The sequence below is a fragment of the Strigops habroptila genome (assembly GCF_004027225.2).
Source record: "Strigops habroptila isolate Jane chromosome 13 unlocalized genomic scaffold, bStrHab1.2.pri S16, whole genome shotgun sequence".
NCBI classification, from domain to species: domain Eukaryota; kingdom Metazoa; phylum Chordata; class Aves; order Psittaciformes; family Psittacidae; genus Strigops; species Strigops habroptila.
The window spans coordinates 9174610-9201021 of record NW_022651054.1 but is presented as its reverse complement, the minus strand read 5'-3'; the positions used below and the strand labels follow the sequence as shown (position 1 = coordinate 9201021).

The window sequence follows — 26412 nt, the reverse complement described above, 5'->3', positions numbered from 1 at the left end:
GGGGATGGGACCCAGGGTGGTGGTGGGGACAACATATATGGGTGCAGGGGGTCACCCTAAATAAGGTACATGCATGTGGGTGTGAGGACCCTGTGTCCCCTGGGGTGGGTGACCTCCAAAGTGCTGTGTCCCCTGCACATATGTGCTCCCATAAGGGACATGTCCCCTAGCAGTGTGTCCCCCCCCCAGCCTGCAGGGACACGTCCCATAGGAGTACATGTCCCCTGTCTTCATGTCCCACTTCCCAGGGGGATGTGTCCCCTGGAGGGATGTGTCCCCCAGCTTTGTGTCCCCATAGGACATACCCCCCTGGCCATGTGTGTCCCCAAGGGAACTGTGTCACCTCATTGCATATGACCCGGGTTATACTTGTCCCCGCTGCAGCCACTGGCCATAAATGTCACCCTGCTCATACGTGTCCCCCATCCCCAGCGTGGGGGGACCCCCAGTGTGTCCCCCCCGTGCCATTGCGCCCCATTGTTTGCGCCAGGACACGCTGGTGTTCCTGGAAGCTGCCTGCAGGGAGGTGATAGCCCCCTGCCAGGACCTTCAGTGTGGGGACCCTGATAAGCAGCAGAGTCCGGCTATCAGGGACCCTGCCCTGCCACAGGGGCTGTCCCCAGGCCCGCTGCCACCTCTGGGTGACAGCAACAGGGGCAGCATCACCCACATCCCCCCCCTGGCCTGGCCAGGCCCTGGCAGGAGGTGGCACAAGGTGAAGCCCCAGCACCAGCCTGTCCCCAGGCATCAGGATGCTGGGACTTGGGGGGGCTGGAAGGGATGGTCCCCTCCTGTCTTCAGTCCCTGCTGTCACCCAGAGGCGTCCGGGGGGGGCCTGTAGTGCTCCCCAAAGCGTGGCACAGGCACCCCAGCGCTTAGAGCAGGATGAAGGCAAAGTGTCCCTCTACCAGCCCCATGTGGGTCCCATGGGATTATCCCCATCCCAGCCAGCCCCACTGCCTGTGGGGACCCAACGCAGCCCTGTGCTGTGGCCCTGCACCCTGTGGGGCAGAGGGGGCCCCAGTGTCCCCAGGTCTGGACCATGGAGCTGATGTAGGACCCCCAGTGCTGCAGGGACCCCCGGGCGCCGCAGCCCTCCCGCCAGCCCTGCTGCTCCAGGGCAGCGTGTGTGGCTGCAGATAAGAGCATGGGGGGTGCCGAGCTGTCCCCACCCCACATATCTGCAGGGCCACCCCGCTGCAGGGCGCATGGGATGGGGCCCTTCGTCCTGCTTGTGCCCCTGCTCAGAACAGGGGGGTCTTGAGGGAACCCCCTTTGCCCCACAGAGGGCAGTGCAGCAAAGCCCCCCATGTGAGCCCCATGGCTGCTTGTCACTGCTCCTGCTTGCAGGAAGGACAGGGACCCCCCCAAGCCACCCCACTGCCCCTCGGCACAGGGTGCATGGGGCTGGGCTCCAGTGGGACATGGCAGTAGCATGAAGTGGTGCCACCAGCCCGGCTACATCAGCCTTGCTCCAAACCCTGGGGTGCTGCTGGTTGGGGGGTGCCCCCACAGTGACCAACCCCTGCGTTAACAAGGGTGATGCTGTGGAGCTCACCAGCCACCCTCGGTGCCTCCTGGCCACACACTCACCCATATGGGAGCAGGACAAGGCTCTACCCTCACCTAGAGCAGCCCCAGGCACGGGGCAAGGAGCCCATGGGGACACAGTGACCCCATGGAGACCACAAGCCCATGGGAGCAGCACGAGTCAGGACCTCACTTCCATACACCCCTCATCCCAGTGGGACACCCGTCTACTCCAGGACCAGCAGCCCCCCGCCAGCCCCATGCCACGGTGGGTCAAACACCGGCGCTGGGGAGATGGGTGCCGTGGTGCGAGGGGCGATGGGTGCGGGAGGCACAAGACGGAGCCAAGGGACACGGTGACAAGGCTTTATTATCGTCCAGCAGGGAGGGTGGCAGGGACACAGCCATGCACAGCGCAGGCAGATAGGGCACAACGCCCGGCACACCCGCCGGCAGCACCGCATCTGCGCCCGCGGCACCACCACACGCCGGGGGCTGATAACGCCATCCCTCCCCACCCCGACGGCAGGGAAAGGGACAGGGTGCCACCGGCCCCACAGCACCCATCTGTGACCGTGGGTCACTCCTGGCAAAGGGAATGGCCAGCAAAGGGCAATGACAGGAGGTGGAGGGGAGCCGAGTCCCTGCACCCACCCTATGGCAATGTGAGGGAGCCAGCACCCCATAGCTGGCTTCACACATGGGTTTGGGAACAGCCACACTGAGCACAGGCATGGAAGGGACACGGGCCAGCGCAGGGCCCTGTATGGGACACACACAGGGGACAACCTCTTTCACATTGTCACTCAGGGCAGCAAAGCCACTGGCCATAGAGGCAAGGGGACTGAGCGAGGTAGGGGCTTCTGCACTGCGTGCACTGAGAGCCACAGCGCCAGCCCTGGGTGCTGGTCCCCGTCCCCACCGCAGTGCCTGCCCGGTCCCCAACCTCTCTCTGACCCATGGAACCAAGAGCTGAGGGGGTCAAGATGTGGGGCACTCGGGCACAGCCACCACAGTCGTTTCACGTCCCTCTCGAAGGATGCGGTGGCTTTGGCACAGTGCTACCTTTCGCCATTCCTGGCGGTGGAACCTTGCCAAGCCTGGCTCAGACCAGGGCTGAGTTGGGCTCTTCCCCCTCCACATCCCAGGAGGAAACTTCCCTGAGGGAAGGCAGCATGGGAATGGGCACCATGATCATTGCCACCTCTGGGAAGCTAAGCCTGGGCAGGACTGCAGAGATCCCGAGACACTCCAACAGGGAAAGCCACAGGAACAGGCTATGGGCAGAGGCAGGGGTTGGGCAGTGCCCAGGAGGAGGACAGACAGCCAAGAGGAGATGGGTCCTGGCTGTTCTCTTCCTCCAGCTCCACGTCCCCCAGAGCCTCTGCTCCGAGGACAGAGAACAGCAAGGCACTGGGATTGCAACACCAGACAAGCTGCCAGTCGTAGCTGGGGGTTGGATCCAAACCCCAGCCTGGGACAATACAGTTAATTACAAAATAAATCCCCCCCCCTCTTCCCTTTGTAATAAAAAGAGCAGCTGATCGGACATGCAACCTTCTGGCCCTAGAAAATAAGGCACCAGAGCTTCAAAATGAAACTCTGATTGTCTTTGATATAAAAGGAATTCCCACGTGTTGAAGGCAGTTGATGTCTGAGTGCATTAACAGGGAGTGATCTTCACTAGCTTTGCCTTGGCCAGCCTCATGCCTGGGCTCCGGTGGCTTTCTGGATCAGGGGAATCTGCAGGAGGGGAAAAGAAGCTGTTAGGGCTGGAGAAGGGAGAGGCAGGGAGCTGCCTGCACCCTGTGGCTGGGCAAGGAAAGGCTCCTTATGAGTCCGGAAGCTTTCAGGCAATTCCCTATGCCCTAAGAGCTGCAGGGATTGCAGGTGCTGGTGCATGGCTCACCTTTGTGAGATCCACACCGGTGATGGCACGCACGGAGGCAGGGATCTCAGCCAGCAGACGGTTCACCTCCGACGTCGTGGTGGTGTTCTCTCCACTGAGGATAACGATTTCGTCCACTTTGGAGAGGGGAGCAGCCACTTTGGCAGCGATCTGGGGAAGCAGAGGAGGGTGGGATGAGCACAGCGAAGGAGCTGCTCACCAGCCTGCTGGGCAAGGTCCCTGAACACCACAGGAGACCTGGCCCAGGCTGGGATCTCCCCGGAGCAAGGGAATGCTGCTCCCTCCTCACCTCAGGCAGCGCATCCAGCACTAGAGCCAGCTGGGCGGCTTCTCCGTACTGCTGGAGCGCTTCGGCTTTCAGCTTCATCCGCTCAGCCTCCGCCATCCCGATGGCCTCGATCACAAAAGCCTCCGCTTCCCCGAGCTTGCGGATCTTTTCCGCTTCCGCCTGAGCGAGGAGGACTTGCTTCACCCTGGAAAGGGAAAGGCAGCCCTCCAGCAGCCCAGCTCCCCGCGCTGCCTCCCTCCAGCCCTCCTGCAGCCGCAGCGCTCAGGGCTCACTCACTTCTCGCCCTCGGCGATCTGCTGGATGCGGTAGGCTTCGGCCTCGGCCGGCTGCTTCACGGTGGCGATCAGCTCCTTCTCCTTGCGGATGATCTCCTTCTCTTCCACATCGATCTGCTTCTTGCGCTGCACCACCTCGATTTCAATTTCCTCCTGGCGGATCTTCTGCTGCTCCCGGGCACTCTGGAGCTCGTAGGCCAGCTGGGCCTCCGCGGTCTGCACACAGGAGACAGGAGAAGAGGGGTCTTGGCCATCGTCTCCTGCGCGCAGACATAAGGGCCCTTGGCAGGCATCAAAAGCAGATATGGCTCCTGCTCCTAAACCTCAACCCAGGGGTGAGATCCCAATCCTCAGAGCTGCACTTGCCATCCTTCCCTATGTGCTCTTCCCATAGCATTTGAGCCCCACCAGCTCCAGGTTCAGCTTGGATGACCCTCCCCATCCTTTTCTCTCCTCCTAGTCCCACCAAAGTGTTGCAAACAGAAGCCAAGTTTCTGTGTTTCTGTGTTCTCCACCTCCAGCTCTCCTAACACATGCAGGAGGAGGAAGCTGCCAAGTCCCAGAGCTACCAATACCATCAGGAACCAGGCAGGGAACAACAGTCAGACACCTCTCACCTTAATGTTGACCTCCTCGCTGAAGGCAGCCTTCTGCAATTCAAAAGCCCGTCTGGACTCTGCTATTTTGGTATCTGCCATGAACTTGACATCCAGCATTTCCTTCTTGCACTGCGCCTCCTGCAGAGAGGAAACAGAGAGCAGAGCTGCAGCTGGAGCAAAAGAGGCTGCTCTGGGAAAGCCCAGCATGGCTCTGGACTCACCCGAATGCCAGCATCTCGCTCAGCTTCTGCCACCCCAATGTCTGCATCCCTCCGGACAGCCGCAGTCTGAGTCTTGCCCAGGGAGCTCAGGTAATCCACTTTATCATAGACATCCTGGAGAGAGGGAGATAAGTCACAACCACTTCAAATGAGCGATTCCATCTTGCTCCCTTGAAGCTCAGAGCAACCACTTGTGTGGTTAGGCCAGGGTCAGAACGAGCCATGCCAGCCTGCTGCCGAATCAAACAGGGGTGACAGGGAGAGCTGGGCTCTCCTGACGTCTTCCCTCTGGCTCCCTGGCAGCTCGGTTATCAGTGAGCTCTCTCCTCAAGCCGTGTTTACAGAGGCAGCTAATTTAACTGGGTGCTCTTTGCCATCTGCCTGGATACAGGACATGCAGCGGCGGCTGTCATGGAAACACCCGGAGGGCTGGAGCAGGCTGTGGGCTGGAGTCTGTCACCTCATCGCAGCAGAGGAGCCAGGGCCAGGCTCTGTTGTGCTGCTCCTACAGCTCTGTTGGGTGCCCCATAGCACAGCACCCTACTTCTGAGCATACCTTGATGGTGAAGCTCAGGATCTCGATCCCCATGCGACCCACATCGGGAGCTGCCACCTCCCGCACCAGCTTGGCAAACTGATCCCTGTCCTGGTAGATCTGCTCCACTGTCAGGGTACCTGCAGAGGGGAGGAAGGTGAAGTGCTTTACTTGGAACAGGTAACACACAATGGTGCAGGTCTAAGCTCAGCAAGATCCTTGTTGTCCCTAATCTCCTCAGGTCTGGGCACAAGGGCGTGCACCAACATCTCAGTGTCACAGCACAACCACCACACACATGTGCCACCTGTAACCCATGGGGACCCAGACATCTCTGAGTGCAGGCACTGAAAACTCATTTATCACAACACCCAGGAGGGGTGGAACCACCTAAGATGTCACCTCTGCAGTCAGCAGAGGAGGCACCCGTTGTGGGTGCTGTGGTGGCAGCAATACTGCTGGGACCAGCCAGCAGAGAAGGGAGAAAGCTACTCAAGATGCCTTCAAGAGCATGAGGCCCCTCACACCTAGGATGGAGCGCAGGTGTCCCTCCAGCGTCTGAAGGACCACGTTCTTCACATCCTGCACGTTCTTCCCCAAGAACTGCTCGCAGGCCACAGCCAGGAGCTCCTTCTCTGTCATGATCTTCACCTAGAGACAGGAGACACAACCAAAGGGACTGAAGGCTCCTGTCCAAAGAGGCACAGGCACCCAACAGCAGCAGCAGCAGCAGCACCACCACCAGGCTGCCCCCATGCTACTGATGCTCCAAGGGACCATGCTGAGCTGTCACCACGCTCAGCCAGGCCACCAGACCAGCCACTGCTGCTGGGGAGAGCCCTGCTGCAGGCACATGCATGGGGCAGACCCCTCTGCAAACCCCACTGCAGCTCGGCATGGAGAGGAGCTCCCTGCAGCCCATCTACCCCACAGCAGCCATGGGGTGATGTTGGGACAGGTCCCACCTGATGAAAACCCTACCAAAGAGCCCTGAACTACTGCACCAACACCAGACCTAGGAGGAAAGGGCTTTCTGGTGCTACCCCTGACCAAAAGCCATTCTGTTACCTTTCTCTTCCTCCTCCTTCACTAGAATTAACTTTTCTGACACAGGAAAAGCAGGGAACAAGGAAGAGTCTGACATGCCCAAGGAGCAGCTTGGGAACAGGGGCTCCATTCGGTGTTCCCTGCAAGGAGAGATGAGACGAGATGGCCACAGTGCACTGGTTTGTCCTGTGCATGGCTGGGAGCTCCCAAATGCTGTTTGCATGACCCCAATGTGCTGGGAGGTACCAGTGGGACCTGGTTGTCCCACTCTGCATGGTCAGTGTGGTAATGATCCCCAGAGGTGGGACACAACTGCCCCAGCACTGCTTTCACCTCCCACAGTCAGAGCCAGACATAAAAGCATCCCCAAGTCCAGACATCCAGGGTCTCAAGATGGTCCTGCTGGTGATGGGGCTGCTTTTGAAAGGCAAAGTGGGTTAAAAATGAGATGTGTGCTCATGGAGCTCTACAGGACCCAGCTACGAGGAGATACAACCCATCCAGTGGCAGCTCCTGGTGACCAGGTCCAGTCTGGACACAGGGATGTCTCTGGGTCTGGCAGCACCATATCAGCCACACAGCTCTGCTGGGACCTCTGGGTGCTGAGCAGGTCTCACAGCACCCTCTGATGGAGACATCTGGGCTGGGCATGGCCTCCTGTCCCATGAGATGCTGGTGGCACCCTGTGTCCTGTCCCCGAGCCCTGACGGCTACCTGTGAGGACAGCATGGTCCTGGCTCAGAGACCTCCAAAGCTTCAGGTGCTGCCCTCTGAGGGTCCCAATGCACACTCCTGATGGGTCCACAGCCTACAGACCTCATCCTGATGGCTGTGAGACAGCTTTTCTGGGTCAAACTACTGGCAAAAGCAACAGAAAGCCTGATCTGTTAGCTTTTGAGCCCAAAATGATCCCCAGCCGAACCTCTGGAGCCAAACAGCAGCACTGCCAGAGAGCAGGATAGCTGAGACCAGCCACCACCTTCTAAGGGGACTGAAGGTGAACTGTGTTAGACATGTCAAGCTGACCAAGATGCAGATGACCCTGGGCTGAGCCTCTTTCCCACCTTTGCTTCCTAGGCTGGGTCTCCCAGCCAAATGCCAAGCTGAATCTTAGGCAAGCATGGCAATCCTCTTCTGCTTTGCCCCCAGGACCTCTGGGGAGAACCACAGGGCCAGGCCATGGTGGTTTCTTGTCCCCGCACCCCAGGGCCAGCAGTGTGCACTTCCCACACAAGGGGGAGTTGGGAGAGCTGCTCACGGAGCTGCACCCAGAGCGTGGGCCCTGCACAAGGCTCATCTTGCAGCAAAACAGGAGGTTTTTGCAATACCAAACCCAATCGGACTCAGCAGTAAGGTTTATGGTGTGCGTCTGCCAGCAATTCCACCTCTCTGAACAACCCCCATCCTTCGGGAGCTATGGAGAGGACAGAGCACGGAGCAGGGTGTTGATTAAGAGAGTCCCTGTGGTACTTAATGGGAGCACGAACGATTCAGCGTCTGAATAGAGCCTGCACCAGTAAACCCTGGGCAGCTGAAGGAGCTGGACTGAACACGGATGTCAACCTACAAAGCCAAAGGTTGCACAAAACAAGCCGGAGTTGAGCCATTTGTGCTCAGCTTGGTGCCTGTTTCAGACAGGGCACTGCGACACTGGGGGCTGCTTCAAATGTCATTCACATCAGAGAGAGAGTGGAGCTGGCAGGAAATCAGAGCTTCCATAAAGCAATCCCATGGGGATCAATACTGCTGCACCCCCAGCGAGGGCTGAGCACGGACAATCCAATTGGCTTGAGGCTCAGGAATGGGATGGAGGGATGTGAAGACCAACATGGCTTTAAGGCAGCAGCACCCCAAGCACTGAACACCAACAGCCAACACAGGAAGGAAGCTACTGGTGTGTCCTCATTACACCAAGGACAGCATCCTTATGCACATTAAGCCCTTTATTAACACAGCAAGCATTTGAAAAGGTGTTAAAGGTCTCTAGGAATCATTTGTTGGCTTTCTTCCTTCCTTGCACCAGTCATTAAAAGAAAAAGGTTTGCTTCAAAAGCACTTCTGCAGAATCAAGGTAACCTCTGCCATGCACATCCCCAACTGCCTCGAACCTGCTTTCTGCAGGGCAAATCCTTGCAGCTCACAAGCCTAAACCTTTAAAAATAATTGAGAGTGGAAGAAATGAACAGTGAGAAGAGACAATAACATCAATGAGATGGATTGGGAGCCGCAGTTTTAAATCAAGGCACCCGGTGATCCAGCCTTCTGCTGCTATGCACCAGCCTAGACCATTTTGGAGGCAATGGAAGGATGTCCCAAAACTGGGTCAAAAAGGGGTGTTGGCTTCACAGAAATACCTTTTCCAAATAGAGAAGGAAAAGCCCACACGTTTGTGAGATGCGTGTGAGGGGGGACATGGGTGCAGGCATTTTGCCAACCATGCGAACACTGCTGTGGTTATGTGATATAAATATGGATATGGGATAGATACATGGATATAAAGAACTGAAAACAAGGATGCTGGTTCACATCACTGGAGCCAGGATGAGGCCAAGACGCTGGCTCCTGTGCACGTGGCTCTGCTCCCCAACAGCAGCAGGGTGATGGGTAATCCACTGTTGAGTCACGGCCGTGCTCAGCCCTTCTGCTGCATGTGAGAATCCAGAACCCACTCCTGGCTGGATTCCCATCCTCCCTCACACAGACACAGCCCCTCTGCAACGTCAGGTCACAGCAAACCAGTGAACCTGGGCTGGAATCCGCTGCTCTGGAAAGCACGGGGTGGAATGTGTCAAGTGCTTGGTCTTAAAAAGGCTGCAGCAGCCACTTTAAGACCTTTTTTTGGGGGGGGCTTTTAGATGCACGTAGGACTTTGGACACACGGTGACCACAGCCTTGTGTGCACTGAGAACCACTCTCTTGGGTTTCTATACCAGAATGGTCTGTCAGGAGCAATTCTCAATCCGAGCTGCCTAACTGGGGAGTCAGGTTCTGTCAAAAGCTAACAACATTTTCCTGCCAGCATCCTCCCCAAGGCAGGACCTGGCCACAAGGACAGACCCTTGTATCAGGACAGCAGAGCTCAGAGCCTAAGAAACTCAGGTGTTTGTGTGCTATCACGAGCAAGAGCTGGTTTTCACATAGGAAGAAGGTGTTTGTGTGCTATCGTGAGCAGCAAGAGCTGGTTTTCACATAGGAAAAATGCTTAAAAGAATCAAAATTCAACTCAAGCTGGAAATTCTACACACAAATTTTAGCACCTGGAGGGATTAAGCTCTTTTTTAAGCTTTAACTCACCGTGAAGTATTACAAGGTCCACATGCTAATAATAATAATCCAAAGCAACGTAATGCTCAATACCACCTCAGGAGTGAGTGGCTCAGTCCTGCAGGGTCACACACAGCTCCATGGGCACCACAGCACATCAGCATTTCACACACAGGTCAAGTCACCCACAAACAGCTCACTTGCCAAGTGGACAAATGAGACATGAGAAAAAGAGGAATGATTTTTGGGGAGAGGAGGAGAAATCACAACCCCCTTCACAACATGGGACGTGTCTGAACCAACAAGGACAGTGTGGGTTTGGACGAGAATCTTAGAGCAGTTGGCTTCTGTTCCTGGCCAACAGTCACCTCTTAAGGGGGAAAACAAGATGTAAGTTAGAGACATGCATTCCTGAAATGATGTTTTGGAGTTACTGTACCTGTGCCACACCTGTGACAGTTAAAGCTACCCCCTCCGCCGTCTCTACGTCCTCACACCTGGGCTGTAACGTCATTATCTCTAGGGAAATCCTGCCAAAAAACGTAAGATATTTGCACGTTTCCAGGTTACACACACTCAGCTCTTCCCTTTGCACCTCCTGCCCCGGGCGACCTGCTGCACTCATCACAGGTAATGTAAGACAGGCCCAGAACGCAGCCGAGAGGCTCCATCTGTGACTGGAGACAGACACTTTGGCCAAGAAATAGATTTGCAGATAAGGCTTAAAGGCAATTTATCAACAGAGGAAGGCTGGGAGCCAGGCTGGAAATGAGACCGTGACCCTTTCTCTTCTGCTGGGCTAGAAGGTGGCCAGAAGCTGGCAGCTTTGGGACCACAAAGGGCCCTCCATCAGAGGCTCGCTGTGCCGCGCTGACCCAGTGCTTTTGCTGGCTGGTGTCACTGGTTTAAAAGCACAGCATGGACCTGGGGTGCTCCTGCCCACCCCATGGTGCCACCCCCAAGGGGCCCAAGGGCTTGGCAAAACCTGGTGCTGATGCTGCAAGAAGCAGCCCTGCCTTTGCCCTCGCTGAGTTAGCATTAACACAGACCTGATCTGGTTCACCTCTCCTGATACTCTTCCTGTGTCCCGTGACCCAAAGGTACATAGAAGAGAGACTCCAGCTCTTTAGGGCCATGCCTGTGTAGTATCAGGCATCCAGGAACAGATCAATCATGGAATGGTTTGAGTTGGAACTTTAAAGTTCATCTAGTTCCAAGTTCCCTGCCATGGGCAGAGACACCTTCCTCTAGACCAGGTTGCAGATCCTGCAGCTCCAGAGCTTCCTCAGTCACCCAAGGTGATCTCGAGGTACTCTGGCCAGACTGGCAGTCTGCAGGTCATGATTTGGTACAGCAAGAGACATGTTTGGCCATGGCAGGTTCTGCTTCAGGAAGCAAAGCCTGGCTTTTATCAACCCTAACAAGCCAGGAAGGGATTGGAGTCAGGACAGGGAGCCACAGGGCAGAGAGCTTGCGTCAGTGAACATTAGGTCAAACATCTGAACCATGAAGGGGTGCACTGGGCTGCTGTGTGCACACTGAGTTGCTGCAGGATTGGCTGCAAGTGCTGAAATGTATCTCTGCAAGTTCATGCCTGCCTTGGCCACTGTCCTAATGAAACTGGCACACGAGCTGGGGGCTGGTAAAGCAGATCCCACTGTCCAGGATGCACAAAGGCATTTTCTGCATTCACAGCTTTAATCAGCTAGTGCAGGATTTTAACCTTCTGAAGACTTAACCTATACTTTGACTTTAATTTACTGTGCTGCTTCTTAGCTGGCAAGTCACAGGGATGCTTGGTAATTACTGTTACACCAGTTCCTACCTACTCGCAGTGCAAATGCCAGTCCTGTGTGTTGCAACTCATTCAAGGTCTTTATGCTGTACTTTCAAACGTGACAACATCCAAAACAGGCACTGTCTCCATGCAGAGGGAGAAGGGCCAAGTGGAAACCCATATCCAAAACTACAGTTGCCATTCTCCCACACGTGTACAGGTTTCCTTTTGAAATGGCACAAAACCTGCCCCAAATCCTGTACACAACCCAATCTGGCCTGCTTGTTGCTCCACACAAATGCAATGCCCTTCTGCTCTCCACCAAGCACACGATGGAAACAGTGCTGTCAAGTAAAGGGTTACAGCTTGGGTGAATGCCTGCAGCATTATCAGAAGGAGCCAGTACAGCAATGCTGGATTTGGGATTTGCCAAGTGTGCATCTGTCTACATTACCCATAAACTGTGGAGTGCGCCCCAGGGCAAGTGCCAGAGGAGGGGAAGGAGAGGAGGGTATTGAGATTTCAACTGTCCCGTTAGAAAACCATTAGTTTCTATGTTATCCTGCTGCTGCTGCTGCTGTTGCTGCTGCTCAGAACAGAGGGATAGAGTCAGACACGGTGTTAGGAAGCTGGTGGATTATTACCTGTGCAACCCCTGTTACGTACAGTGGGACCCCCTCCGACGTCTCAATATTCTCACAGCGACAGAGGATGGTCATAACCTCCAAAGACAGTCTGAGCAGCGAGGAATAAGGGTAGGACAGCAAATATACAAAGCAGTTATCAGAGAGTAAGACACTCATTGCAAAGGACAAGACGAGACTTTCAGGTTTCAGCTTGTCCCTGGTCAGTTTGCCTTTCTCCCACCTATTGCTCCCAGGGCCCCGTAACACTGGGCCAGACCAGCTCCCCTCATCACAGCTTCTTTTGATGAGGATGAAGAGGCTCATCTCAACCCTGTGTGCCACAAGGCACTGCAGATGAAACTGAACCATGTATCCCACCTGGAGTGACACCTGGAGCCAGATGGAATTGCTGGAGCAATCTTCAGACACAGAAAATTCCTTTCTGTAATGATTCAGATGCTTCTATGCCAACATTTAAGAGGGGACAGAAAAGTTTTAAATGCCAGGGACCTGGCTCCCCACCCCTGCTCAGGCACTGATGAGAGAAGGTGCTTCCAAGTGCTGTCCCGAGAAGCTGAATACCACCACTTGGCTCCCCCAGAGGCATGCAAGACCACGCTGCCTCTCTCTCTGCTTTTGTTTCTGACCCTTAAACAAGGACAGGACTTTTCCTTTCCTTTTTTTCCCCAGTCCTCAAGGTTGCAGCAGGATAAGAGCCCAGCACCCTGCCAGCTCTAACTGTTCCTTTTGTTCCCAGGTTAGTGCTACCTGGCGGGATGCCGCTGACAGGAACACAATTGCTGCTGCCTCTCTTGCTTTCAGCACTGGCAGCCCCAGAAAAGATGTCCTAATTTCAGGGGAGGAAATCTGCCTCACTCTTCATGTTAATGCAGCAGACTCCATCTGTGGCACGGCTCATTTGGGAAAGGCTCTGTTTTCCAAAGGAGAATTAAGCCCCATATCCCATAGTGTGAATGGGAGGTATAGATTTTAAAGTCAAAGATTTGTTTGGCTACTGGAATTGCTGCCAAGAGCCCCGTTTGCTAAATAATGCACAGACCTCTATCATATGACAGCTGATTCCTGGCAAGCAGCTCTTGGCCCTGCACTGAGCTTTTGCTTAACTTAATAAGTCAGCCTCATGAATACATCTGTTATCTCCTGTACACGGCAGGTCAAGGTCCTGCACTGTCCTCTGTGCTTCTCACACAAGAGGAGAAGCTGGAACCATTTGTTTAAATCAATGGTTCTCCCATGAGATACCTCACAAAAGTTTGGGAATGAAGCTTGTCTGGATCAAATGGAGCTCTTAAGGGTTGAGCCCACAGGCTGGGCCTTTCCTTCCACTCCTGCCTCATATGAGCATCACTGGAGAGCCCAGGCTGAAGCAGGTTAGAGCTGAGACCTCTTCATGCTTTCCTAGCAATCCTGAGTACCAGCAACCTAGGAGAGGACCTGGGAGCTGTCCCCAGTCATTGCCAGCAGCAGCCAGGACCCCTTTGCACAAGGCAAAGCTGCCTGTCCCCAGGTGAAGAGCAGCTACAGCAGTGTATCATCTGCAGAGCGAGGGCAGAACATGCTCGCTTAGTCTGCTGGTGGCAACACATGAACAGAGAGAAGAGGTGGCAAGATCAGGCAGAAAGGGTTAACCCCAACCTCTGGCCATCACTCAGTGCAAAACCCAAAAGTCCCGTCATTATCCTTTTCCCTGTTATTTTTTTTTTACCCAGATGGAGGAAACCTGCTTCAGTGAGCACAGGGGAGGTGTTGAGAGCAACATTCCCACAGATCCTAAAGACAAAGAGCTGTATTAGCAGGACAGCAGCACTATCACAGCATGTTAGTTCAGAGACCAGTGCAGGAAGAAGCAGTAAGCAAAATCCACAACTGAGGAAAGGCAGAGAAAGGAAATCCCATGGTTTTAAATAGGAACACACTCTGCTCCCAAGGTGAGAGCAGTCAGCACACTGTTAGAAACAGAGACTGGAGGAGCAGGAAGGGGGCACTGGCCACTGCATGGCACAGATGTGATTGTTACTCCTCTGGTGAGCTCAGGGATGAGTCGGCCCAGTGCCTTGCTGCCCAGCACCTCTGTGAGAGCACAGCAGAGAGCAGGGCTCCTGCCTTCCTCAGCACCAGCACAGGATGGAACACACTGACCAGCCAACCTGCAGCCCTCTCAGCTTGGTGGGGTTTACATAAATAAACAACCAGGTTTGAGGAGAGGTCCCATGTTCCTAAAAATACTGCTGATTGCCCCACTGGGATGGCTTTGCCTAATTCCTGCTCCAAAACCACAAAGAACGGGGGGGCTCCTTACCTTTGGGTGTCAGTAATACACCACCAAGCCCAGGCCCAGCCTCCATACACGTACTGCTTGACATCAGAGCCACAACAGCCACCTGCAGCACAGCAGAGATGTAGGGATTACACATACAAACCTGAGTCACGAGCACAACAACTTCACAACAAGCCTGCCCAGCCTCGGGGTGCTGAGGAAAGGGCATCCTGAGGGGGGTCATTGGTTCCTCCAGCCCCTCGGAGCATGGGAAGCACCGGTGCTACCAAGCCAAGCTCTGCAGCATGACGCAGACAAATCCAAGCGTGCCTGCAGGGCCTGATGAATAATGAACACAGAAAACTCTTTCCAAGACCCACAGCAGCCCTGGAACACCTTTTGGTCAGCCATAATGTGGCTGGCTACCAGGAACACACCACTCTTCCTCACCCCATGGGCCTCATGGGCCTTGTTCCAAAGGCAACCTTTGTTTTTTACAGTTGTCTTATAAAAGTGGGAAATAGTATTTGTGATAATTCAGTGTGAAGAATAATAACACACAGAGAGTGACTGGATTTCAAACCAGGATTTTATTTAAGTTTTGTTCAGCAGTTTAAGCACTTTCAGCAAAGACAGTTCATGCTTCAGGATTACTAACCGTGATGCACCAGCTCTGTTATGAAAAGCCATGTAGGAAATCCATCTCCTTTCCCTCACCCCCCACTGGAAACCATCCTTAAACACACCAAAAAGCTAGCAGGTCAGTGTTGGGGGATGGAAGAACCTTGGAGCTCCCCAAAAACATCTCTTATTTCAGGCTCGTGCAGTCCTACAGTGCCTGAAGCTGTGATGGTCCATCGCAGAGCTGCCTGTTCCCAGATCTAGGGCAGCCTCCAGAACTCCTCTGATGCATTTAAGATTTGACCGCAGTGCAGCCAGAAGATCTTCACATCTTTGATTCAAGGAATGAGACCCCTGCTTCCTTCCAAAGGAGAACCCTGCCGTGACCAGCCCTAGGTTTTATACCTGGCAAGAGAGGAGCTCTGCAGCTCCCTGGCTTGGACCAGGGCTGCGAGCTGCCATCTCCCAGGCAGATGAACCCAGCAGTCTCTCCCTAGTCTGTCATCCATAATCATACTTATTACAGCAGCACCCCAGGGCCTCAGCAAGGCAACACTGCACCAACAGAGCAACAGCTTCAGCCCTGGGGCAATGTATTTATGCAGGCAAGACAGAGCCAGAGCTGGCACACAGGGAAAACAGCGCGGCTGGAATGCTGTGGGAAGGGAAAGGGAGAACTATGGGACCAGCAGACAGCTCTTTCAAGCGAGATGACACACTAAGTTTGCTGCAATAGGTCAAAATGAAGACGCAAAGGCAGCACACATCCAGGCCAGCGTGCTGGTAGGGCCCTCAGGACCATAGGAGGGGCCTTCTGTCCTCCCTATCCTCCTCTTCCTCCCCATCCTCAAGTATTTGGCTATCTTCTGTTATCAGCTAAAGGTACCACCTGCTTCACTGGCTTCCATGCAGTGGTTGATAAACCATAAGCAACAGCCCCATCTACAATTCTTCACAATTCTGATATCAATTAGAAGTAAACACAAATGGGAGATGGGTTTACACACTTTTCGGGTCTTCTGTGCTCCACAGCCCCGAGGAACATTCTCCTGCCACCTCCAATACAGCCTCTGGACAGCTTCTTCAGCCTCTGGATAGCTTCTTCCTGTAGCTGGAAGGCTATTTCAGCCAGGCAAGGAGTTACAGCCCCTGATGATACAATATCCTGCAGCACTTTAACCACAACGCCTCTTAACTTTTGCTGGAGGACGTCAGCCCGGTTAGCTCAGCCTTTTAGCCAGGCCCTTGTTTTCCAAGAACAGGAAGGGAGGTGTTCCTGGCAGCTGGGAAAAGCAGCTCCACATGGAAAGGTATTTTATTTCAGGGGGTCTATGTGGCCTTTACCAAACCTCTATGAATTGCTTCATAGTAATGTTCTGAGAAAACTCTGCACCCTCAACCCACTGCTGTCACGAGAACGTTCCTCTCCACACAGATGTTCCTTTTCTTCCGCAGGAAATACCTTCTTTAGCATCACACCCAAAGCAAGCCCCATGTTTGCTTCCCAACTCTGCTACACTACTAAGCTAAATTATATGTCAGAAAGTGTTCAAAGCATAGGGAAGAGAGGGAAAATCAAGACATTAAACAGGAGCAGGATGCCAGCCGGTTGCTTTCACGCAGGCTGGACGTCTGAGCGCAGCAGAGCTCTGTCCTGGTAACACAAGTCAGATGAGCTGAACGCTCATTTTCCATTGCAGTCCCGCAGCCTCTTTCCCAAGTCTCAGAGAGCAAGTGAAAAAAGAACCAACAAAGCGAAATCTTTGCAAGGCTAAAGAATAACCCCTCTTGCACAATGAGATTTGGCAGAGAAATTGCCTTTTTCAGCTATAATACACCCACTGTTCCAGCAGCCCGGGTCTCACAGTCGCTTGGCCATCGCTTCCACAAACATCCACCGCCTCTTCCGGGGCAGTGTGCAGCAGCCAGGCACACTACAAACACAGGATTCATCACCAGGAAGCTGCCATCCCGCCTGGCCTCTTCCCAAATGAAGGGGTCCCATGTTCAAGCAAGAATTCCCAGAGGCAGGAGAAAGCACGTCGTCTGTTTGGGTTTGGTGGGGCTTTATAACGAGATGAGATTCATCGCTTGGGAGTTCGGAGATAAATGGAGCTCTCAGCAGATGCAGGAAGCTGCTGCACCGATGGATGGCACACAAGGAAGAACGGGAGCCCCAGAAGGGACACAGGGCACGAAACAGCAAAGCTAGGACAATTGGAGGTTGGGAACAAGCTCAGTGTTGTTTGCTCTCCCAAGGTAACTCGAGGCAACGAGCTTCTATTCTGGCAGGAAGCGGTGAGTGTTCAGAAATCAGGTCGTGGTAAATGGGCTGCTATGATGACTTGATAATGATATTCCTTCCCTGAGACTGCCACAGGTGAAGGCAAGAACAGAGCAGACACCATCACCCTCACCTGCACAGAGAAAGCTGCCATCTCCACACCTCGGGTCAGGGCAATCTGCGCTGGAGTCTCCTCCTCCAGGAGAACCCATCACCAAAGCAGGGAATAAACACCACGGTCCAGTGGGACAGAAGCCAGGTTTGTTAGAGAAATGGCCCCATGCTGGGCAATGTCAGAGGGTGCCAACAACCGAGTGCAGAAAGACAAGGGGAAAATATGATACTTGAAACCAGTTACTGACAAAAGACATAATGGAGATGAGAGAAAAAGGCAAAGGCATAAAGAACATCACGTAATAAAGCAGGGTCTTGACTAAAGCCAGTCTGGTTGTTAGGCCCTGCTGTGCATACAAATGAGGCTTTGTCCACATGCAGAAATGGGACAAGGTTAACAAAAATTAATTTAAAAGAGTGCAGGGTTCTGAGTTGAATCCATAAAATCCTTGGATGGTCACTACAGCAGACAAAGTGGATGCTGCTGGCTAGCTCGCTTTGGATGCAATCTGTATCAAAAGGACTGGTTAAAAGCTGGAAGTATCAATGCACAGAGCGAGTTTTAAAACACGCATTTAGTTTAATTCATCTTCTAAACAGAAACTCACAGAAGACAAACCACAATGAAGTTACACAACAAAACCACAGAGATACTACCCCAGAATTCCAAAGGGAAAGCCCCAAAGCTATTCTGTCCATTTCCTTTCTCCTGCCATGCTTTCTGAAGAGCCATCTGCAAGTCTTGGACATTTAACAAGCACCTGACAAGGGAAATCTTGAGCCCCACCACCTGCAAAAAGCTGAAGAACTATCTCCAGAGAAGGAACTACCTCCCCATACATTGCCTTTTGAGCACCAGCAAACTTGTGCTACGGACCCGAGACGAGCTGTGATGCTGCACTCTGGGCAGCAACCAGTGAGCACCACAAGAGTGAGAAACCAACTGCAGGTGAAGATTCTTGGCTGGCCAAAATGAAGAACCTAAATGCAGGAGCACTTAAACCTGGCAATAAGTACCACTAGAAGTTTCCTGCATGGCTTCGTGGTGTGAGAGGTACAAGATCTCAGCCTCAACCCTCAGGTGGCTCTTGCTGGTCACCATGTCTTTCTGCAGGACACAGCCTGGACCTTCTCCTTCCATTTTCTTGCAATCGACTGTTCTCACCTAAGTGCAGTTCTCTGCATTTCTCCTCATTGAACTGCATCATGTTTCTTTCAGGCCATTCCATCACTCTGTTGAGTTTGGTTTGATTCTAATCCAGGTCTTCAAAGCTCTCGAATTCATTCCCAGCTCAGTACTGTCTGCAAATTCAATAAGCACATTCTCGATTCCATTATCCAAGCCAAAACAAGGAACTTACTTGATAAATCCTTTCAGCTGAACAGTGAGGCACTGTCAAGTTCCCTGGCAACCCTTTTCCAGGCAGTTTCATATTAATTTTATAGGATTTGAGAAACCAGTTCCTCCTTGCACTGTGGCCTGTAGGTCTATTGCAGGAAGGGCTTGCAGAGCCTCAAGAAACCTTTATTTCAGGCTTTCAACTTAACAGAAATACCACGAAAACGGCACAGTGACACTGGCTCAAATTCTTGCACGAATAAGAGATGCAGTAACAGGATGTGAGAGCTCAGAGCAGCTCTGGAAGGGTTAAACTACCCCTGGCTGCTGGGGTGTAGCAGGAAGTGTTTACACAAGAACGGAATTAACTGCTAGCTCTTCTTTTACTCTGACAGAGATCAAGGAGCCTCAAAGGGTGAGGCAGGAAAGCAGGGTTTGAGAAACTGGGCTGGGCTGTATTTCTCAAGCTGACTTCTGAGAAATCATGTGTAACAGGCTTTAGTAAGGGCAAGGTGCACAACATCAGCTGCTTCTCCCCATCCCTTAGAGGGCTAACTCACCTGAGAGGGCAGTCAGATTAGCCAGACATGGCTCATACTCAGCAAATAAATGGAATTGTTTTCTTCTAGGCATTTACAAGCAACGCATTTAATTCAGTGTTCTCCCAGGGAATACAGCCGGGTTGACTGGGCAATTCCCCTGAACTTTTTTCCTCCTTTCATACCCTGAACTAATGCTAAAAGAGCAGTTTGTTCTGACCCAGAAATATGGGTGCCAACCTTCCCCTGTCACCTATCTCCAAGTGCTCACCTCAAAGCTCCTCTGGCTGCTGGATCCTTGCTGCGTGGTGCTACCCTGCAGCCTTCAACACCCCAAAGGAAAATGCCCCAAGTGTAGAGATCCACGACCCATTACTTCCTTATGGTGACTGTAAGATGAACGTGGCCATTACAAATTACATCTCCTCACAATGAGACTGCAGAAAGATCCTAGCATTGTATTTCATAATTAGCAGATTGATCCTTAGCCACAAAAGCTGCATTCAATCAGCCTGAAACCCAAAACCAGTATTATGCGTCCAACAAAACCTACTTAGCTGGTGGGAACATTCTGGTATCAGGATGAACAGGTACTTTGTGTATCTCCCTGAAAACTTGACTGGCTCTTGGAAGGCTCAGTGATGCCAAAGCCTCCTCATTGCACCAAACCTTGACAGCAAAGTTAGACCCACAGTTTGGAGAGACCATCATTGCCTCTGTAGGGTTTGTGGAGCACTCTCACAAAGCCTGGGCTCTACATTTCATGGGCAGATTGGCTAAGAGTGCAGTTCCTAGAAGGAGATCAATATTGCTCAACAAGAAGGATGCAAGTGCCATTAGAGTGCTGACCTGTGCCTGGGAAGCAGCTTCCCAAATAAGGCCATGAAGCTCCTGCACACACAGACATTCCCAAGGCACAGCTGGCTGCTCCTGGAGCACTGGAGGAACTCAAGTGTCTCACAAGAGAGTGGAAAGAAAGAACACCATTCCTCTGAAAACCCCATGTGCCAGCCCAAACTTCAAGAGGCACAGGCTGGATTTACAATAAAGCAACTTTTCAATGAGCTTCATGATTTGGAGGTGCCTTCCCATAAAGTCCTTCAAATAACAATTGTATGGCAACTCCAGACCGCCAGCCAAGAGCCTGCTTTTAATATTATTTGCTGTTGATTTATTCTTCCCTTCCCCTTCTCTCCCCCCAAATCCAACCTAATATATGCTGCCCCCCCTCTCCCCACAAGGTCCTCTCTGCTTTACCCTGAAGGGACGTGGCTGAAGTTCCTGGAACTACAACTGCTTGTAGTTACACGCCTCCCACTAATGCCTTGGCATTCACTCTGTACGTAGACACTGAGGAGCTGCAGGCTCTGCAGAGCTCCCACAACCTCTGAGGCCGTCACTGAAGCTCGCAGCCAGTGCTCTCCGGAGACAGCAAGCATTTGCAGACCATGTTGGGCAGCAGCAGAGGAAAACCACGTGTGGTGGCAGCACGGAACCCAGTTCTGACCCACAGAGCCTGGCACGATTTACGCTTCCATCCCAGAACGTGGCTGTACATCGAGGAGTGTCCTCGGCTGGCTGCTCCCAGCTGTGGGAAAGCCTAAGGCTTGGAACTGCGAGCAGATGCCACAGATTCCTGCTGGCTCATCCTGCAAGCTGTGTTTTGTAAACTTCAGAGCTGAACAGATGCAAAAATCCAGCTTTTTAGAGGCCGAAGGGCATCCCGGCACACCTGCAGCACGGCTTCCCGAGTCCTCCCATCTCCAGACACGGCATTTCTCCAAGCAGCACTGGTTCTGACAGGGGTCTCTCTGGAGGGAAGTGCAGCATCAGCTCTAGATCCCAGCTGGGAACTGTAAAGACGTGCAGAAGACCAGGACAACTGCAAGGAATACTGCTGCTCCGGGCAGTGGTGGGTGCAGTCTGTAACTCCTTAGAAGCAGCATCGTTGTTTCCAAAACCGCAGCCTGCTTCTGGCAGATCCTCAGTGATTCCCATAACAGGTTTGTTATCCAAGACAGATGGACTGATAACAGAGCAGCCAGAAGCAAGCGCCACAGCCCGCTGGAGGCTTTGGCTCCAGAAACATAACAACATAGTTCCACAGGCACAGCAGAGCTGTGATGGTAGCACAGCCTTGACCTTCACACACATTTTCCCCCAGGCAAGGTTAGGTCTGAGTATCACAGCACTTGCCTCCAAACTAGTCCAGTGTTGACAGAAAGGATGTAACACGACTGAGGACACAAGAATTGACCAACATTTGTAATCTAACCTGGTTATTACCTTGCACTTGGCTCTATCCTGCCATAGAGAGTGAAGTACCCATCTCTCACAGCAAGCTGTTGCATCTCCTCATGGTCATTAAGTCCTGTCTGCACACGGATGCTGCACCAAAGCACAGCCTGGAGCTTCGGCTGAGTACTGAAGCAGCTACAGGTTGAATCAGACGTGGTGACTTCACTGCTGTTCTATTTAACCCTAACTTAAGCAACCAGCTCACCTGCTGATAACATTACACATGTCTGATGGGCATCAACTGTGCCCATTGCCAGCATCACCGAGAGTGCCAGCAGTGAAGCACAGGGACACGATGGAGATGGGCACCGCAGGGACAGGCCCTGCCTTGAGCTGCTCTCTCTGCCCCAGTGGGATGCTCACACCCAGCTCTGCTTCCTGGCAAAGCCAACCTGCCCCCAGGAACGGGCTGGCTTGCTGCTAATCCAAGCCAAAGGCTGCTGGCAGTGCCCCAGAGCCCGGCAGCGCTGCGGGAGCCGCTGCCTGACATCACCCAGGAGCAGCAGCACCGCAACCTCACCCCGCTGCACCCCGGGGACCCCATCCCACAGCCGGGGGGCCATGCAGCAGGGAGCTGCCCTGCACCCTGCTTGACAGGGACACCCCACAGTGCCCCATCAAGGAAGGGCTTCCCCACACAACTCCTCCAGGGAGCCCCCCCTCAGATCACAAGGGGCTCTGCAGCAGGTACCCCCAAACACACCCCCCCCCCCAGACCCCACTCCCCCCCAGGTAGGGTCCCCCATCCTCCACCAGCTCCCCGTGTCCCCCCACATCAGGGACTCTCGCCTCATCCCCCCATGACAGGGTCACCCCCCAAGCCGCCCCCATCACGTTTCCCCCTCAGTGCCCCAAAGCCCCCTCAGCACAGGGACCCCCCCACACCCGCTCCCATGCCAGGGCCCCCGGCCCCGGCCGTACCTGACACCACGAGCGCCTCGTTGGGCCCCACCGTGTGGCAGTTGCCCATGGCGCCCACCGCCCCGCGCCCGCCTCCTCCTCCTCCTCAGCCGCCCGCTCCCACAACCCGCCGCGTCGCTCGCCACACCCCAGCGCGGCGCACCGCGGGCGCGGCCCCTGCGCGCCGCCATGATGGGGAGGCGAGCGGCGCCGCCGCCGCCATGTTAGGGAGGTCAGCGGGGGGCTGTCGCCGCCATGTTGGGGAGGTCGGCGGTGCCGCAGCCGCCGCCATGTTGGGTGCCGTGTGTCTGCGTGTGCACATGGGCGTGCAAGGAGGGGGGGGTGTGTGTACATGGGTGTGCACATGGATGTGCAAGGAGGGGTGTGTGCCCACTGCAGTGAGTGAATGGGTGTGCAAGGAGGGGGGTGTGTGCACATGGGTGTGCAAGGAGGGGGGTGTGAACATGAGTGTGCACATAGGCGTGCAAGGAGGGGATGTGTGTGCACATGGGTGTGCACATGGGCGTCCAACGAGGGGGGTGTGTGAACATGAGTGTGCACATGGGCGTGCAGTGAGGGGGGTGTGCACATGGGTGTGCAAGGGGTGGGTGTGCACACGGGCGTGCAAGGAGGGGGGTGGGCACACGGGTGTGCGCATGAGCGTGCAAGGGGGGTGTGCACATGGGTGTGCACATCAGTGTGCAAGGAGGGTTGTGCGCACTACAGTGTGTGCACATGGGTAAGGAGACTTGTGTGTGCACATGGGTGTGCAAGGAGAGGTGTGTGTGCACTGCAGTGTGTGCATACATGTGCAAGATGGGGTGTGTGCAAGGCAGGGTCTGCACTGCAGCGTGACTATAGGTGTGCAAGCCATGGTGTGTGCACTGCAGTGTTATAGGTGTGCAAAGCATGGTGTGTGCACTGCAGTGTTACAGGTGTGCAAAGCATGGTGCGAGCACTGCAAGGTTATAGGTGTGCAAAGCATGGTCTGTGCAGCGTGATTATAGGTGTGCAAGACAGTGTACGTGCTGCAATGTTACAGGCATGCAAGACACGGTGTGCACACTGCAGCATGATTATACTTGTGCAAGCCATGCACGCACACCGCAGCACGATTACACGTGTGTATGGCGTGGTGCGCGCACCACAGCGTGATTACAGGTGTGCAAGGCACTGCGGGTTGTGCAAGGCGAGTGCACTCCAGCGTGTGCAGCGCACGGCGTGACCACCGCGGCACGACCACGCCACCGCAGGGCACCACCCGGAGCCAGCTCCGCTCACCACGGCCACGTTTACTGCCGCCGCGCCGCCGCGCCCGCGCCCGCGTCCCCGTCCCCGTCCCCGCGCCGCCGGAGCAGGCGCTCGCTGGCCTCGCACAGCGCCCGCGCCAGCCGCTCGTCCCGGCCGGGCGGGCACGGGGCCCGCGGGGCGCAGTCGCTGAAGTAGCAGCCGCTGAAGGGCTCGAGGCCGCGCTGAAGGGCGCAGTGCAGCGGCGTCCGCGCCCCTTCGGCCGCGTTGCGGAAGAAGAGCCGGGCCACCGGCACCAGCAGCGGCTTCAGCCACAGCGGAGCGTGCCGGAACAGCTCCGTGTCCACGAACCCTGCGAGGGATGGAGCGGACCTGTCACACCCTGCGCCAAGGGGACCTTTGCACGGGGAAGATCTGCTGCGGTTTTCCCTTGGGTGCTGCCGGCGCTTGGCCCTGGCACGGCAAGGGTGGCGCGTGGTGTAATGGGGCACAATGGTTTGTGCAAGAAGGGTGCGTGAAGGGATGGATCCTGCATAGAGACATGCTGTGCAAAGGCGTGTTTCATGTCAAGGGAGCTCTGGGCAAAGGGACACATCGTGGAAAGGGACATGCCATGCAAAGGGATGCTCCAGCACAGGGACACACATTGTGCAAAGGGATGTTTCATGCCAAGGGAGCCCTGGGCAAAAGGACACACCATGGAAAGCGGCACCCCGTGCAAAGGGGTGCTCCTGCACAGGGATACACCATGCAAAAAGGGTTGTTTCATGCCAGGGGTGCACCCTGCAAAGGGACACACTGTGCAAAGGTGTGTTTCATGCCAAAGGACACACCAAGCACAAGCTGTGGAAAAGGATGTTCTGTGCCAAGGAAGCACTGTGCAGATGGACACAGCATGCAGAGAGACACGGCGTGCAAAGGGACAGGCCGGACACAAGGACACACCATGCAAAAGGACGTTTCATGCCAAGAGTGTGTTGTGCAAAGGGATGCACATGCAAAGACACACTATGCAAAGGCATGTTTCATGCAGAACACGCTGTGCAAAGGCATGTTTCATGCAGAGACACACTATGCAAAAGCATGTTTCACGCCAAGGATGCGCTGTGCAAAGGGATGTGCCTTGTAAAGGAGGGAACAATGTCCAAAGGGATATTTCATGCCAAGGATGCGCTGTGCAAAGGGAGCCGCCACGCAAACCACGTTCCACGCGAGGCCACCCCCCATGCGGGGACACCCCATGCGAAGAGAGCACCCTCAGCACCATGTCCCTACCTGGGTGCGCGGCATAGCACGTGACGCCGGTGCCCCGCAGGCGCGCGGCCAGCCCGCGGGCGTGCAGCACGTTGGCCAGCTTGCTGTCGCAGTAGTCCTGGAAGGCGCCCAGAGGCCCCGGGGATGGGCTCCCCAGGGTGTCGAGGCGCAGGCGGGCGGCGCGGTGGGCGCTGGAGGCCACGATGACCACGCGGCTGGGCGCGCAGCTCCGCAGCCGCTCCAGCAGCAGCTCCGTCAGCAGGAAGTGCCCGAGGTGGTTCACTTGGAAGGCGAGGCTGAAGCCGTCCTCCGTCGTGCCCCCGGCGCTCACCCCTGTGAAGGAGGCGATGGACACCCATGGTGGGTGCTCCAGGGTGCTGGAGGAGGGGGAAAAGGGGGTCTGTAACTCACCGGCGTTGTTGATGAGGAGGTGCAGGTGGGGTTCTTCACGCAGGAAGGCGCTGGCAAAGGCTCGCACCGAGCGCAGGCTGGCCAGGTCCAGATGCATGAACCGCACATCTGGATTCCCAGTCTCCTGTGGGCACAGCACAGCCTGGGGCAGGGCTGGGGCGCACCGGGATGGGGATGGATCTCACCCACATTAAGGGGGGCTGCAAGGGGCTGGGTGTGCCTATGCCTTGGGGTGCCATGGGGTGCTTGGAGATGTCCCTGGGGTGTGCCATGTGCCATAAGGGTTGTCCGGGGTGCCCATGGGTATTCTGGGGGTGCCCATGTGATGCCCAGGATATCCAATGGGGGTGTCTCACTGGTGCCAGGAGAAGGGGTACTATAGGGGTTTCCTTGGGCTGCCCATAGGGGTGTCCTGAGGGTGCCCATGGGGGTGTTCTGGGGGTGCCCATGTGATGCCCAGGGATGTCTTATGGGGGTGTCTTGGGTGGTGCCCTTGGGGTGCCCGGGGATGTCCTGGGAGTCTCCTGAGGGTACCCACGGGGGTGTCCTGGGGGATACCAGCCAGGGGGGTGTTTGGGGGTGCCCATGTAATGCCCAGTGGTGTCCCATGGGGGTTTGCAGGGGGTACCACGGGGGTACCACGGGAGGTTCCCCGGCGCGGCGGCTCTCACCGTGCGGATGCGGCGGGCGGCGGCCTCCCCGCGCGGGGCGCTGCGGGTCGCCAGCACGACCCGTGCCCCGCAGCGGGCCAGCTCCAGCGCCGTGGCCGCGCCGATGCCGCCGCTTCCCCCTGCGGAGCACAGCGGTGAGCGGCGGGGCCCGGCCCGGCCCAGCGGCGGGGCCGGTTGCGGGGCTCTGCCCGGCGCTCACCGGTAACGATGGCGGTGCGGCCGCGCAGCGAGGGCCGGGCGAGGGCCGGCGGCGGGGCTCGGCGCTGCCGGTACCGGAGCAGCGCGTACAGCGCCAGCGCGGCGCCCAGCGCCGGCCACCACATCCCGCTGCCGCCGCGGGAAGGGAAAGGGAAGGAACGGGAAGGGCGGGGAAAGGGCCGGGG

The 26412-nt window shown here is 55.3% G+C and overlaps 2 protein-coding genes and 1 long non-coding RNA gene across 6 annotated transcripts; all 3 read right to left on the bottom strand.

The window, feature by feature from the left end:
• Positions 1–1882: 1882 nt before the first annotated feature.
• FLOT2 (flotillin 2) lies at positions 1883–22586 on the bottom strand. Of its 4 annotated transcripts, none has more exons than XM_030472495.1 (11): positions 22467–22569; positions 14393–14474; positions 10109–10199; positions 5886–6009; positions 5380–5498; positions 4824–4937; positions 4621–4740; positions 4005–4219; positions 3729–3912; positions 3440–3589; positions 1883–3273 (listed from the first exon to the last, which is right to left on the bottom strand). In XM_030472495.1, exons 1-11 carry the CDS (start codon positions 22513–22515, stop codon positions 3235–3237), a joined length of 1287 nt encoding a protein of 428 aa, XP_030328355.1. In that variant the 5' UTR covers positions 22516–22569; the 3' UTR covers positions 1883–3234. The 4 variants fall into 4 exon arrangements, with proteins under 4 accessions (XP_030328355.1, XP_030328356.1, XP_030328359.1 ...); XM_030472496.1 differs by lacking the exon at positions 10109–10199 and adding an exon at positions 12091–12181 and having other exon boundaries at positions 22467–22566; XM_030472499.1 differs by lacking the exon at positions 10109–10199 and having other exon boundaries at positions 22467–22586.
• LOC115601931 lies at positions 14963–20439 on the bottom strand. The gene is made up of 2 exons (XR_003989544.1): positions 19519–20439; positions 14963–18671 (listed from the first exon to the last, which is right to left on the bottom strand). It is a non-coding gene; the product is annotated as an uncharacterized LOC115601931 (long non-coding RNA).
• A 915-nt stretch (positions 22587–23501) lies between the features above and the next one.
• Positions 23502–26387, bottom strand: DHRS13 (dehydrogenase/reductase 13). Its single transcript, XM_030472494.1, has 5 exons — positions 26229–26387; positions 26030–26148; positions 25359–25482; positions 24969–25280; positions 23502–24045 (listed from the first exon to the last, which is right to left on the bottom strand). Exons 1-5 carry the CDS (start codon positions 26350–26352, stop codon positions 23738–23740), a joined length of 987 nt encoding a protein of 328 aa, XP_030328354.1. The 5' UTR covers positions 26353–26387; the 3' UTR covers positions 23502–23737.
• Between the last annotated feature and the right edge of the window lie 25 nt (positions 26388–26412).

Bases quoted from the DNA above. Each gene is read 5' to 3' on its own strand.
- FLOT2 (XM_030472495.1), bottom strand. From the start codon at position 22,515: ATGGGCAACTGCCACACGGTGGGGCCCAACGAGGCGCTCGTGGTGTCA. The intron at 3,913-4,004 runs GTGAGTGAGCCC...TTCCCTTTCCAG, and splicing joins CAGATCGCCGAGGGCGAGAA to GGTGAAGCAAGTCCTCCTCG. The intron at 3,274-3,439 runs GTGAGCCATGCA...CCCCTCCTGCAG, and splicing joins CCGGTGTGGATCTCACAAAG to ATTCCCCTGATCCAGAAAGC.
- DHRS13 (XM_030472494.1), bottom strand. From the start codon at position 26,352: ATGTGGTGGCCGGCGCTGGGCGCCGCGCTGGCGCTGTACGCGCTGCTC. The intron at 25,483-26,029 runs GTGAGAGCCGCC...CTGTGCCCACAG, and splicing joins CCGCCCGCCGCATCCGCACG to GAGACTGGGAATCCAGATGT. The intron at 25,281-25,358 runs GTGAGTTACAGA...CCTCCTTCACAG, and splicing joins CCTCCTCATCAACAACGCCG to GGGTGAGCGCCGGGGGCACG.